The sequence below is a fragment of the Aedes aegypti genome, chromosome 3, assembly GCF_002204515.2.
Source record: "Aedes aegypti strain LVP_AGWG chromosome 3, AaegL5.0 Primary Assembly, whole genome shotgun sequence".
NCBI lineage: Eukaryota > Metazoa > Arthropoda > Insecta > Diptera > Culicidae > Aedes > Aedes aegypti.
In genome coordinates, this window is record NC_035109.1 from 179,999,668 (window position 1) to 180,014,811 (window position 15,144).

A 15,144-nucleotide genomic window follows, 5' to 3' on the forward strand; every position below is an offset into this window, starting at 1 on the left:
CGGCACCAACAGCAGTCCGTCCCCTCAATTTAACAATTATGCACCTAATTTAACTAGGGTATTCCTAACTCTCATAATATTTGGCAATGTGATTTAGGAATCGAGGTTAAAAGTCTGGTCGAAAGTCCCGAAACCATTGGCGTAAATACGGGGGGGCTAGGGGGGTCTTAGCCCCTCCTAGGAAAGCTCAAGCCCCCCCTAGAAAATTTAAACTGTCATGCTAAGTATGCACCCTGCTTGAGGGATGTTTTTTGATCGAGTGGGTCAAGCCCCATCTAGATTTGAGTTCAAGTTACGCTAATGCCCGAAACTGATTCTGGTGGCCTATATTGACCAACATGAATATAAAGTTTCTGCTTAGTTTCGATATAATACATATATAATATGGACTGAAAGCATACATTTGACTTCCCATATATTTTCTAAACAAATTTTCTCTTATTCTGGGCAAAACTGGTGCTTCTACTCTAATTATATTTTAAAACTTTAAACATTTGAAATTTTGAATCAATCATTACTCAATTCAGATGCCCATATGGATATTTCAACAGCGTAAAATTCCGGACACCTTTTGTTTCAAAAATTGCCGTTATAATATCTTATTATATTTTCATACGCATTTTCGGATTTTCGGCATGTTAAAATCAATTTTCAAATCTATGAATCAAACCTAACATTCGAGCAAAGTGCGTTGGAGAGCGGATATAAATCAATTATCGCATGTCTAATTCGGTTTCAACTTTATAATATATTAAAGCATTTGTTAAAACCAAGTAAATCGTTGGCTCCTCATATGTGATCATTCATAGTATTTACAGACAAACATACATAACATAGAAAAAGCGGGATGTCGAAGAAGTAGAACAATAGAAGCATTTGCTACCAAAGGCGTTACCCATACTGATAAAACTACAACACATCATCACAATTCACAAAATACAGATTGATAAGATTCGTGGATATGCGACTAGCGGCGTCAATCATATAGACGGAAAAATATGCAGTTGTGATTGGAAGCACCAGAAGATCCTTACTGGTCACCTGGATTTCACGTGTGTCCGTCTACTTAGGAGCCGTCCATATATCATGCGGTCATTAACGGCGGGAGAAGTGGTGGAGTTTGCTCAAAGACCACGGTTCAAACAAATTTTATTTTAGTTTTTTGCGGGGATAAAAGGTCACAAGGGGGAGAGGATCTACAAATCCTTTAAAATGACCGCGTGTTTAATGGACAGCTCCTAACCCTGACAATATTCACTCTGTGCAGCTTTTAGCTCTTAACTTTATGAGCTATTTTCGACAAACGAACAAAAAACCAATCGTGAAATTCATGTGCGTTTTGTTGATTAGGACCATGCAGTGTTATGTTTGTTTGTCTGTGACCCATATATACAGTCGGTATTACTAAAAACAAAATTAAACCCGCACATAAGTACTAATCTTCACTTACTAAAAATATATGTGCAACGATCCTTTGGAATTGAACCAACTTTAATTTTATTCTGTTACAATCATGTTGTTAATAGCTCTTTCGTTCAAAATTTCTGTTTCTTTCCTTGGCTTATGTTTCGAAAAAATGTAAAATATGTGCAGTCGACAGCGATCCTCACTACACAAAACAATCATCTACATTTGGGTGACAATGTAAATAGTAGCAACGGCAATGCCAGCGATCTGGTTTTGGGTGCACTTCGACATCAGCGCGATTTGTTCAGTGGTTCCCTCGGAATACCGGACGTCACAACACGTGTGGGCAGCGTGATACACGCATTCGAAACAATGGCCCGCCAACGGCAAGCCCTAGAAAGAAATACCGGCGAAAAACCGTACGATTCGACCGTTGGCCCTCGATATCGCTCCCACAGGTCCAATGTAAAAAGAGTTAATGACAACGGCAACCGTCATAAAATCATATTACCATCTCCCAAAATATCCCCATCCTCGACCGAATCCTTAACCTTTGTACAGCATTCCTTTCTTCCGAATACCCGAAACCAATTCTTGAACAGCAGCATCAAACACAATAATAGCAGTAGCAGTAATAATCTACAGATAAATAACAATAATTCAGGACAGTACTTTCTTCATTCAAATATTCATAGTAATAATAACCAGGCGATGGCCAGAACGACTTTCCAGTCGAACACTGGCTCTGAAATCCATTACAATCTGGCTAACGATAATGAATCAAGCAATTTCGATTCGCTGAATCTAGACGATGATTACCGTAAAAGCTCTTTTGGCAAACAATCAAAACTCCAACCAACGGCAACCACCACGGCTTCGATTGGCACACTCGGTCGTAATCAACATTTAAATGATGCCACTACTAGTGCGGTGGACGGTGGTAATACTAACTTGCGCAGTTCTTTTCAACCAGCAGGAGACACTGAGAATAACAGCTTCAGTAGAAACAATCCGAACGTATTTTTCAACTCGGCACCACTTTCCCAACCGCCATTATCTGCGACAGCAGCATCCCAGGTCTCCGAAAGCGACAAACCAGCATCCCCAACGATATTGGCGGCAACTGTTGGGACCGGTGCAAGGGTGGCGACGACACCAACGACAACGACGGTAACGTCGCCACAAACACCAGTTTCCACGATGCGATATTACAACCACGATAACAACAATAATAATAATAGTGGCAATCGCCGATCCACCCGCAGTTCCGCTGGCAATCCTGTGAAAGACGATAACGACGGCAGAGGCGGCGATAGCTTTACTAGCAATGACAAATTCCTACGCGGTACCACTGTCAGTCAATCATTCATCAAGAACGTGAAGAACATGCGGAGAAAGTCATCCTCGTACGACTTGCAGACTGCCAATGCTAGTCTAATGCCGGGAGGGACCACCGCAAATTCCTCATCCATCGTTGGGTTCCGGCAGAAGAGCGGTTCGGCGTTAATGACAACGGCTGCTAGACACCTTTACCGACGTGCACCGAAGGGTCCTACTGCTGCCTCTGATAATGACACTGATGAATTAACCACCATCACCACTAGCAACATTATGGCCAAGCCACGAGAATCTGCAAACGTCGACAGTAATCGTGGTTCAGGTAAGCGGAAAACGTTCCAACCCAGAACGTTAGATAGGGCGGAAATTTGATGATTAAGTAAAAACTCAGCAACCATTAGTCTAGAATTTACGATCGTAAGGAATCTCCGAGAACTCGTACTCGAATTACTTTATTTGCTCTTTCTTGCCTTTTTTATTTCTTTGCGAGCCATTTGTACAAACGCGATTCCACAATGGTCGAGCTAATGCACACAAAGATGCTAATTACTTTTAGGCTAAAGAAACTCAAGTGTCATAAAATGAACCAAAACGGAAAGATGAAAGAATATAGGTAAATTTATAGTCGGTACATTGGCGTAACTTCCTTTGGTTTCCAGGGGTGTAAAGTTTAAACTAGGGTGTTCATTCTGGGCTGAGCATCTCCCAGAAGTTAAGAAATATTGTTCCAATTATATTTTATCGCAAATAGATCAGTATTCCAGAAATTAATCTCTGTGTGGAACAAAAGGTTCTTGAATTTCTTTTGGCTTTTTTTGGGTCAGTTTGATGCTAATAAAATATCCTCGTACAATATACCTAAATGCTTCTGGCATATAATCTCATCGTGTCAAGGAATGTGGGTTCGATTTCCGCTCCGGTCTGGTAAACTCTTCGTGAGGAATGTTTTCCGACTGTGTCCCTGAGCGTTGCGTGTTGGTCCGTTGTCTAGTGTGATGCTTCATGCAAAGGGCAAATGCCCAATGAAAGCATTATCGTGTAGGTGTCCTTTTAAAAACTGATTTAGACAATTTCTATCCCTACTATAGACTAGGACCGTTTATTTCTTGAATTTACATCCAAGTATGTACGGTACTACCTCTTGGTATCATTTCGGGAAACGAAGGGTTTGTTGAAGCCTCTACGCTTCTCACTTTCGTTTACTCTCATCGCTCTTGAGGCGCTTTTCTGCAGAGACGCGGTGTATTGTTGGACCGAAAATACGCTGAGTTTCCGCACAACTTACTGTGTGAGCTCTACGGCAAGTCGATGTCAATGTGCTAGTGCTCTTTCTCTCCCGGGCAACCAGTTGGAGCCGAGGTAAATCCATCGAATCTGGTTGGAGGATAGCTTCCGGTTCAATGGCGCCCTGATGACCAAAGCTGGATCGTTTGTTACGGTTAGTACTACTCGATAACCTCGCCCCCGACGGTGGAGTTAGCTTACTCCGGCTTAAAAAACCCCGATATCTCGAAACCGTTAACGAAACACGTTGTTCTTGCTTCGCTTGCTTTTTGCTTGCTGGCCGGTGGAGTGCCAGGACGGTTCAGGGGATCATGTTGTTGAATAGTTTCCGCTTCTCGGACCCCTACGATTTTAGTCCCCGATGGTGAATATACCCAAACCGGTGCTCTCCGGGCAGATACCATGGTCGGTCCTGCCATTCCGATGTAGAGAAACTTCCAGTTCACATGCGCCCGACGACCATATGTCAATGAAATTTCGCTTTCTACTGGACTAGTCCCCGACAATCACTAGCCTGATCCTGTTAGAATTACTCTTTTGAGCCAGCTTAATATGGCCTTCCTGGGGACCAAGGTCGTACAAAATGACTCCGGTGAGGTAATTGGGTGGTTGGCGGAAAACCTTCCCTTGAGAAAACTGGCGAGGTGGATTACACACAAAAGAACGCAACTATAGAGGACATTTAAATTATATGTTGTCTATATATTCATGGTCAAATATTCTTTGATGGAAATGGGAAAGAATGGAAATAATGCCCTTTACCGGGCTGTGATGATCGAGTGTTGCGCAAACGTCGGCGGACATCTCCCATCCTGGCAGTCAATCTGGCGACTTTCAAAACTAGGCGATTCAACTCACTGGGTCAGTCTAAGATCGAGACACTTCAGCCCTTCCTCAAGGGGCGTTGGTGGCCTTCAACGTGTCACGGCACATATTGTTCTCCCGTCGACTTCTGGTACACCGACTGGACTTCATGCACAGCTTCGAACTATTTCGACTTTCGTTGTCGTCATCTTCGTGCGTCAGACGTCATCTGCAATTGGGCACGGGAGTGAATCTTGTTTGACCGCAGTTTCTTCTGGAGCCCGTAGTAGGCAAAACATTCACAGATTCGCCTTCGTATTTCCCGACTAACGTTGTTGTCAGCCGTCAGTAAGAATCAGAGGTAGACGAACTCATCAACCACCTCCACATGACCGCTTCAAACGCAATGTTTAACAACTACAACTTTGTGTAGATGGGCATATAACGCCTTATACCGTAACTACGCTAACGCTAACGCTAACGCTATGGGCATATAACGCCTTGCTTCCACTCCTCCGGTACTGTTTCCCAGCTTCTCACTATCAGCTGATGCAGACAAGCGGCCAACCTCTCCAGGCCCATTTTAGTGAGTTCAGCTCCGATACCATCCTTGCCAGCGGCCTTGTTGTTCTTCAGCTGTTTAATGGCAACCTTAACTTCCTCCATCGTGGGTTTCAATTGTCCGCTGTGTTGACGTAGCCATCACCTTCACTGTCGTGACCTTCTGTGCCTGTGTTCAATGCGCCATTCAGATGTTCATCGTAGTGCTGCGTACCTTTCGATCACCTTGCGTCCGTTCGTCAAGATGCTCCCATCCTTATCCCTGCAAATTTCACAAAACCTTTGCGGGATGCGTTGAGCTTCTAATAGAACTTCCGTGTTTCTTGAGAACGGTATAGCAACGCTTCATCTGCTTCCCAGTCATCATGAATCCAACACCACTGCCGTGTATTCAAGTTCTCCAGATCTAGGCCATCTTACAGTCTAAATAGCAGTGATGCTCACTCCAAGTATCTACAATTCACTCATCCGGCTTCAGAAACCGAAGATTCTATACTGCCCCCTTTTTCATCGCAACACCCCGGAATCCCCTAGTCGTTACGCCAATCAGTTAGATACTTAAGAACTTTCCTCACCCTCTGTGCCAATCTTCATTCCAACAGTGACCTTCGACAGAGGGAGAGATCCTCGTTATGTTTAATAAACCGAAATTGACTCACTCTAGGCTCCGTTACGTTGTTGGCCATTCGCGTTAGATTTAGTATCCGATAGCTTCATATAAACCCCGTTAGCGAGAAAAGCATATTAGATGGAATAAAATCAAACACGAATGTACTTCCAAGCTGTCATTTAAAAGACTTTATCATATACAAGAAGAAAATCTGTTTTTCGTTAACGATCTCATCAGCTATTCTAAGAAATTTGTTGTAGAGAGTATATATTGGATACGTGTTTGGAGAGACAAATAAAATCATACAGAATAGCATCAGCAGAAACTATTTTATATGAAAAACGTGTTAAATTGACATACATAATGCATGAACACTATAGATAAAATACAGGCAGTAAAAGAGAGTAACACAGCGACTTGAAAACTTGTACAAGGTAAAGACGGTTAGTTTTTACTCGGTATTGACATATGAATAATACTATCGTCATCTTTTAGCAACTTCGTATTCAATCAATTTGAGGAACAGATGGCGAAAGTGTTGCCTGTCATGACAATGAATTTATTCGCAAAAAATGGAATGCAACGTTTGTTAGTGTGTGACTAAAGAGAAACTAATCTGTTCTTTAAGGATACATGTATGTACTCAAAATTTGAACGAATCAAAAGCAAGAAAGCAAGCTGATAAAGAATCAAACACCCATATATTAATTATACGAAGAGTGTTTTATTTCTGTCCGAAATTACCGGTGAAATGATGACAAAACAGGTAAGCCTTAATGATGACTGAATAACAAGTAATTGTTCTGAGAATTTTAATTGTAATTGTAATTTATTTTTTGCAATTTCTCATCGTAATTGGCTGTTTTTCATCACGTCAACCTGTCATGTAATGGCCTACATTCCTGCATTGTCGTATGAGTCTTTTACCTAAGGGGTCATGCACAAATTACGTCACGCTCCAAGGGGGGGAGGGGGTCGAGCCAAGCGTGACAAGCCTTACAAAATTTTCGGAGGGCTCATAAAAAAAGTGTGACAAAGGGGGGGGGAGGGGGTCGAAAAAGTTAAAATTAAGCGTGACATAATTTGTGTACCATCCCTAACTGAAAAGCGTTTGGTAATGACTCATTACGCAACGCATTTAAGTTACGTAATGGTTAATTACTCAACGCTTTTTAGTAACGTAATGATGCACATTTGATTTATATAGGGTAACGGTCGTATTTTGGACCCCCTAAAGGAGTGATTTTAGTTTTTTGTTCCAATTAATCAATTACACATCGTAACCAAGTCAAAGAACATGCCAAAATGTAGAGAAAAACTTCCTCTACAAGATAAAAATGTCCATACGGTCATGTGGTCGGCGTTAAGTCAGAGGGGACCAAGTACAAAACTTGGGAAAATTGGCTTATTCTCTCATTATATGCGAAATTACCTTACCTCCGTTTCACTTTGACCAGATTTGATGAATGCTGTAAACTGCGAGAGATATGTAACAAATTTATTTTGGATGATCAATAAAAATCGATAAAAGTGTGCAGTCAGAGTGGACCAAGTGCTTTTTACCATAATAAGCCATTTTACGAGACGTTCGAGTGACGTTTTCTGGCGGGCCGCTCATTGTTGTTGTTCAACAAACTAGCATGATATCTGAATGGCGCTGGTCACATTTTTGTTGACGATGACGTACCCGTCTCTTTCAGTGCATTTTTATCTACATGTTTTATGTTACCTGTGGATGAAAAATATCTTTCCTGTCTGCCGATTTCAATTTTACATGCGAAAATTAAAAACTTCGTTGCATTGCCACCAGCGCCATTGTTGAATACTCTCCTTCCAAATGCAGCGCTAGAAGAAACGTAAATAAATCGGCCCGCCAGAAACTTTCAAAGCCGGTAAACAAATGGAAACCATATGATTCGAAACGACTCATAAAATGGCTTATAGCCAAAATGACCAGCGTGCTGAAAAATGCGAGGGGATAAAAAACATTTCAAGAGATTTGCCAGATTCTTCGACATCGAATGATTCTTCTACTCATCTATCAATAGAAATTTATAAATAATACTTAATTCGAAGCATTTGTTTTTGATTTTTGGCCATTACCATATTTGAATGGGTGGTCAGAAATTGCAACAATTTCTGTGCAGACAGAGCGGACCAAATGTTGAAAAACAATAAACTGATTGATTATTGCATTTTTGAGTCAATTTCAGAGTCCGATAGAAGTTGATGGTAGTTGTATGGTGTATGTATGGAATGTGCTAAAATCCGCTTTTTGGAACAGTATATTTTGGTCGGTACTAAAGATTTTCACTTGGTCCACTCTGAATGAACACATATTTGAATATTTCTGTTCTTCAATGCCCTGACCCTGCAAAACCTTAATTTTCAAGCTATCGTAATGCCACTGATTTCGGTATTGACGAATAAATTATTGAAGAATTTACGAACGGTTTTAATAATTAGCTTATCTTGGAGGTATGCACCCAGTTTGACCATGCAACCATTAAATGATTGTTATTTTCCTAGAAATTGTTCAGTTAGAGTGAACCAACTCACTGAACGGTGGTCTTTAGTTCAGTCAGAGTGGACCAATAGTCCATCAAAAAATCGTTCTATCAGAGGTTTAGATTATGATTTTTCATGATTATCACTTCACATTATATTGTTTGAAAGAAACACAAAGATGTGTAGAAGCAATGAACCAAAATTTAATCGAGTTCAAAAATTACAGAGCGTTATAACTTTCTATAGACTAAACCCATTTTTTTCAAAATATGAAAAATGTCACTTGGTTCACTCTGACTTAACGCCGACCATGTAAAATCCAGAAAACGTCGAAAATAATTGAATCGTGAAGCACTGTTTTTCATTATTTTGGACACACCAATCCATTTTGCACCCTCAAAGTATATATTTTGGACACCGGCCATTTTTTACTGTTTGGCGACAAAGTCCACGACACTGGTTGTAAAATAGTCTAATCAATCGATTGACAATGGAAAACCAAACAAAATCTACGTTTTTAGTTCAGAAATTTGAAAAAAAGTTTTTGTTTACATTTGAAAAATTTCTAACGGCTTCAATCTCTGTGTGTAACGTGTTGTAACGGTTGCATGGATGAACCGATTAAATTAACTTCAGATAAAATAAACACATTTTCTATGTACAAACGGTTGATGCAAGTGCGGAACATTCCTATCTTTCCAAATGATATGCGAATGAAGTTGGTCTTTCGATTTAAACTGGGGGATTTGTAGGAAAATTGTACAGGGGGTCCAAAATATATAGGGGTCCAAAATATATTGGGTACCCTAACTATCATTCTTATGTAGAAAAACGTAGAGGTCTATTAATTTGGATTTGTGTAATTATCATTATTAGTACAGGGAATCTGTAGAATATGTTTTGCCCCTACTGTGGTTCTGTAATCTTCAGGTGGAAATTCCATGACTTTTCCCGCCGTTATTTGCACTGGACTCGGAACAAACGATCTTGCAGCCGAGGTACTAGGCGCAAATGTTGAAACTGCAACACTGGAATGAAGAAGTGTCGATGTTGATAGAAAAACGTTTTCTGTTGCGTTTTTTTCATCTGAGATATTCATAACTTTTTCTGGAAAAGTTTTTCATCATATTTTATGTTGCAAGGTATTCAGCAACAGTTGAATGTTTTCATCCTCCATGTCTCTTCAAAATAACAATATCGACCCCAGAATCTGCCGGTAGAGACGCGGACGATCGACAAGAGCAGCGTAATCTGCTGGTGACGGTAGTAGCCTCAGAAATTTCAGCTCTCCGGTAGGAGAGAGTTAGAGTTCTCCGGTAGGAGACCAGCCAGAGTTCACTTCCGCTGCCGACTCAATGCCAATCGAAACATCAGAATCGGAATCGCTCATTGTTTTGAATAATTATGCTATCCGGACGATGATTTGAAAAATTGCGACTATTGCTCAGTACAACCTACTATGATCAGAATTGTTCAAACATGGCTACTGAAAGCCATGTGCCGAATAATGAAAAATAGTTTAAAAATTATTCCTCAAGTAAGATTTCATTAAATTGCAAAAAATGTTGTACGCAACAAGGTGCAGAATAATAGTAGTTTACGGAACAAGTTGCAGAATGATGATTTTTACAGCACGAGTCGTAATTACAACGAGTGCTGTGAAAATCGAGTTCTGCAACGAGTTACGTACAATACTTTCTGCAATTTCGTAGAAGACCACTTGAGGGTATCAGAAATTATGTCTGGATGCAATAATCATAATTTTACAATTTCTGGAAAATTGTTGTGTAATGATTCATTGAGCAACTCAAAACAGTTGCGTAATGAGAAAGCGTTGTGTAATGAATCATTACAGCACTGGTTTCAGTTGCGTAATGACTTTTCCCGCAGCCTACATCAGTGCAGGAAAGTAGGCTGTTTCGTGACAGATTGGCGTGATGAAAAACAGCCTATTACGATCAGAAATTGCAAAAAGATTTTTTACAGCACTCGTAGTAATTATCCAACGAGGCTTGCCGACTCGTGCTGTGAAATCTTTATTCTGCACCTTGTTGCGTAAACTACTATAGTAGCAACGGCGGTTTTACAATGTTTCAGGTTAAGGAAAATACATGTTTTTTTAGGAAAATTACAGTTCAAAAACTAGAAATCACAAAGGTATTTATAAATTGTTTACAAAAGTTAAATAAATTTAATTTTAATTTCAACGTGCAGTAAGCGCATTTTTGAATGAATACCAAGTTATTTACTGCTTTATTGGTAGAGGAAGCGTATTCCAAGCAATGGTTCAAGCTATTGGCACACTCTTCCTTTCTGAGGTGGTGTGTCGAGGAACGATGAAGCATCGGGAGCGATCATGTTGGCCTCTTTGAAGGTGGTGTAGAACATACTCGGGAAGATTTCCATAGTATAGTTGTCTCATGAAACAGAGTATACGATTTTGGTAATTTGTTTACGTAAGCCCGAGACAATTATAAAAGAAATATATGCCCATTTTCAATGAGATGGCGAGGATTACATGTACGGAAAATCATGTATTGCATTATTAAGAAACGATGCCACTAATCCATGATGACCATTTTCATAACAATTGCAAATCGGATACAGAAATATCAAAATTGTATCAACTCTGTATTACCCTAAACCAATTCTCTTTGATCCTAGAAACTGAATCCATCCCGCCTTGAAATTTCTGTAGGCTTCTAAACTTTAAAATGCTTTGAAGCTTTCTCTGGTGTATGAAGTCTCACGATCTATGAGATATTCGACCACGTCGAAATAGCTCACGTTTTTCGGTAAGGTACTTTTGCAGTACTCGGCTTGCTTCCACGCATATGGATCATAGCCACTACAAAACTTCCGGATTTTATCAGCACATCTAGCTAGAACGCTGAAAGTAAATTTGTTACGCAATAGATATACAATTTAGCTTTTCATCAATATAACACACTTCATTATTTCCTAATTAAATAAATTGTAATAATTATTTAAAAAAAAAACTTGGCGTTCCTTATCCATCGTATGCTCACTAAAACATATGCACTCTGCAAGTGCCCTATTTATTAGGGAGACACTTCGGATGCAACGACAACGCGTGAATGTATGACTATTGAGAGCGGGGAGGAGAAAAAAAGGCGCGTTAACTGAGACTGCTTCGTGGTGAAAAAAAGAGACACGCGAGAATCAAATAACACGAAGATGGAAACAAACGCGTCGATCGGTTCCTAGTAATCGGTGAAAGGTTCGATTCCGCTTAAATGAGACCATGGTGTACGGTGGTATATGGTACGATAGGAGAATAGAAATATTAGTAGTAGACCGCTAATGGCGCTGTTCTCACAAAACTAAATTAGTTTATTATTAGCTTTAACTGTATCTTTTCATCGTTTGTTCGATGCCATGTTGTAGTGGATGATTTTAAAATTTATTTGACACTTTGAAAACCGGTACTCAAGCTGTCAGCGCGTGGCAAACTAGATGTTGGTAACACGAACAGTAGCGACATTAGCATTCTTAGGTTAATGCTTCTACTGATAGGAGTGGCGTCGCATGCTTTCAATCAAACTTGATATTTACATCAGTAACGAGCCTGCCTTGTAAGAATATTTCAAATGTCACAAATGTCACTTGTCTGATATGCATTAAATCAAAATTAAAAAGCCTTTGATAACGTTGATGTTAAAATTTTACTTTCAAGACTATTAGCAATTGAAGTACCAGCACCTATCACTAATTGGATTTATTACTACTTGAAGAGAAGAAATACAAAATTGATTCTTAACGATGGGAATGTTATATCAGCTTCGACGAATAAGGGGCTACCTCAAGGTTGCCCCTTATCTCCTATTCTTTTTAATATTCATACCACGGAACTCCATACTTTAGTTAAAGATGATAAAATTTTAATTCAATTTGCTGATGATTTCACCGCAATTGTAATAGCAAAAAAAACTACAATTAGCAACTGAAAAGATAAACATCTTCCTAGCAGAAATTGTTGAAAAACTTAATAGTCTCGGTATGGTAGTCAATCCAGATAAATGTGCTACACTTGTTTTTACAAATAAGTTTCATCCAAATATACATATTAACATAAATAATAACCCTATCGAAGTAAAAGCATTCCATAAATTTCTTGGCATGCAAATAGATCATAAATTAAATTATAAAACACATATTAATTCAACAGTAGTTAAAGCTAAAAAGAAAATTAATATTATAAAAATGATCGGAAAATGGAGCCTATCCTGAAACTATGTTGAAAGTAGCCAAAGCCATAGTACAGCCACATTTAGATTATGGAATATCAATAATTGCTAAAGCACCAAAAACAATATTTGCCAAACTTGAAACTTTACAACATTTATACATACGAACATGTATGCGTTATCTGCGATCGACGCCAAATCACGTAATATTAGCGGAAAGTGGCATATTGCCTTTAAGGGAAAGAGCAGAATATTTAACATTGAAAAAAATTATTAAAATATTATAGGGAAAGTGTACCAGTTATGGCTATAGTGGTTCCCTATTTGACCATATGTGTTTTATAGAAAACTTTCACATTTTGAGTATGTTTGAATGTTTTAACATCAACATTAATTTTAAATCAAACTACTGAAACACACAGAATGATAAAAAATTTGAAAATAATCAAAATATCACGTATGGCAAAATAGGGAACCATTATGTCCATAACTGGTACACCTACCCTACTACCAGAATACGCCATTGTCTAAATTTTTACAATTTTTTACTACATCCGACGAGTTGCCGAATCAATGTTCTTATTTAGAAAAAAATGCTTCGATTAACAACTTTCACTTAATTCAATTAGGGTTTAAAATACCGATTGAAAACACCACAAAATTATAAGTATTCACAGAAATAGACAATTTGAGGAAAAAGGAAACTTCAACAGCTATACAAAAACAAATGGCAATTGAATTGATTTCACAAAAATACAAAGAAGATTACAAAATTTACACGGATGGTTTTAAAATAGAAGGTAAAACAGGATATGGAATATACGACAGTAAAGAGAAAACTTCGTACAATGGAAGATTAAAAACGCAATATACAATTATGAACGCAGAAATATTTGCAATTTTGAAAGCGGTAGAATATCTCAAAACTAAAAATATTAAAACGGCAGTAATTTTAACTGACTCTAAAAGTGCAGCACAGCTTATTAATAACAATGCAACAAATGATAAATTTTTGGTAGCAAAACTGAAAAAAAATATAAATGAATCACAAATAGAAAGGATAACAATTCAATGGGTACCTGGTCACTCAGGATTAGTAGGAAATGAGAGGGCGGATTTAGCAGCAAAGTTAGGTACAAATAGACAATATGTTGAAAATACACAGTTAACTAAAGATGATTTGATTTTGAACTTGAAAATAGAAACTAAATGTTACTGGAATCAAAGATACAAAACAATATCCGAAGAAAAAGGCATTTACCACTACCAAATTGCACAAGACGTTAGCCACAGACCATGGTTTTCTGAAATAAGACTTCCAACACAGCACACTATTACTATTAATCGACTAAGGACAGGACATTTAGCAGCTAATTACAAATGATAAATGTGAACACTGCAATGAAAAGGAAAACATTATTCACATATTACACCACTGTCCTAAATTTGATATCATTCGCAATAAATATCCGGTACTAATTAATAGAGAAGATTTGATTATTGTTCTAGCTGGCACAAACATTCAAAAAATTGAACATATTGCACAATTCATTGGAGAAACTAAAATTAGTGTTTGAAGTAGAAACACCGATTCTTGAACAAAACAAAAAATTAACGAAAATTTTATATGATATGACATTTACACTTTTACCCGGCACTAAAAGGAGGGAAAATTATTTTTGACATCGGTCGTTTAAGTGGCGATATGTTATCACAATTACAAGACTTGGTTGTTATGGACCAAATAGGTCTGCGCCAAAGCGAGAGAAATAAAAAAAATAAAAACATTTCAAATTTTGAGCTACGAAAATATTTCAATGTGTACCGCGTCCAAAAGCTTATGAAGATGCATCACAGCCAGACCGCGAATGTTGAAGAACACAAATCTAGTGGACATGCTGTTCATCTGACAAAATTATTCATGGTGTTGAAAAAAAAAATTTCTATGGCGTCCGATTAGGTTCGTGTCCTAACAGAAACGATTTTTTTAAAGGAGATAAGTTAAAAAATAACCTTGGTCTAACACTCTCACGCTTTTTCTGTTGTTTCTTGAGAGGAAATAGATTTATACCTAATCGTTACGACCATGCTTTGCTGTCCATTAATTACGTAAGACAATTTTGGCGGTTTTTCGAGCCCGAAAATTGAAATTAATTTGTATGGCGCGTAAGAAATCTCAACCCACTCCCCCATCCCCCCATAAACCCATACATAATTAATGAACGACCTCTTGTTTGATATATCTTTGAAATTCGTCACATCATGTTAACGTGAGGTCATGTTGGGCTGCAAAAAGATGAGTCGGCAACTAGGAAGGAGCGTTTAACGCAGCTCCGGTTCTCACAAGTTCCTACCTCACGCTTCCACGGGTCAAACGATGACAAAGACCGCCTGCTAAGAATTGCGTACTTAGCTGGTAGTGCA

General features: G+C 38.6%; 1 protein-coding gene across 2 annotated transcripts in view; it reads left to right on the top strand.

Annotated features, from left to right (window-relative positions):
* LOC5578544 overlaps window positions 1–3,593 on the top strand; it is a 625,448-nt gene extending 621,855 nt beyond the window's left edge. For both annotated transcript variants that reach the window (XM_021853771.1, XM_021853772.1), the window contains exon 14: window positions 1,594–3,593. In XM_021853771.1, the coding sequence (XP_021709463.1) occupies window positions 1,594–3,117 (1,524 nt within the window). In that variant the 3' untranslated portion in view covers window positions 3,118–3,593. The remainder of the gene's footprint in view (window positions 1–1,593) is intronic.
* The last annotated feature ends 11,551 nt before the right edge of the window (window positions 3,594–15,144 follow it).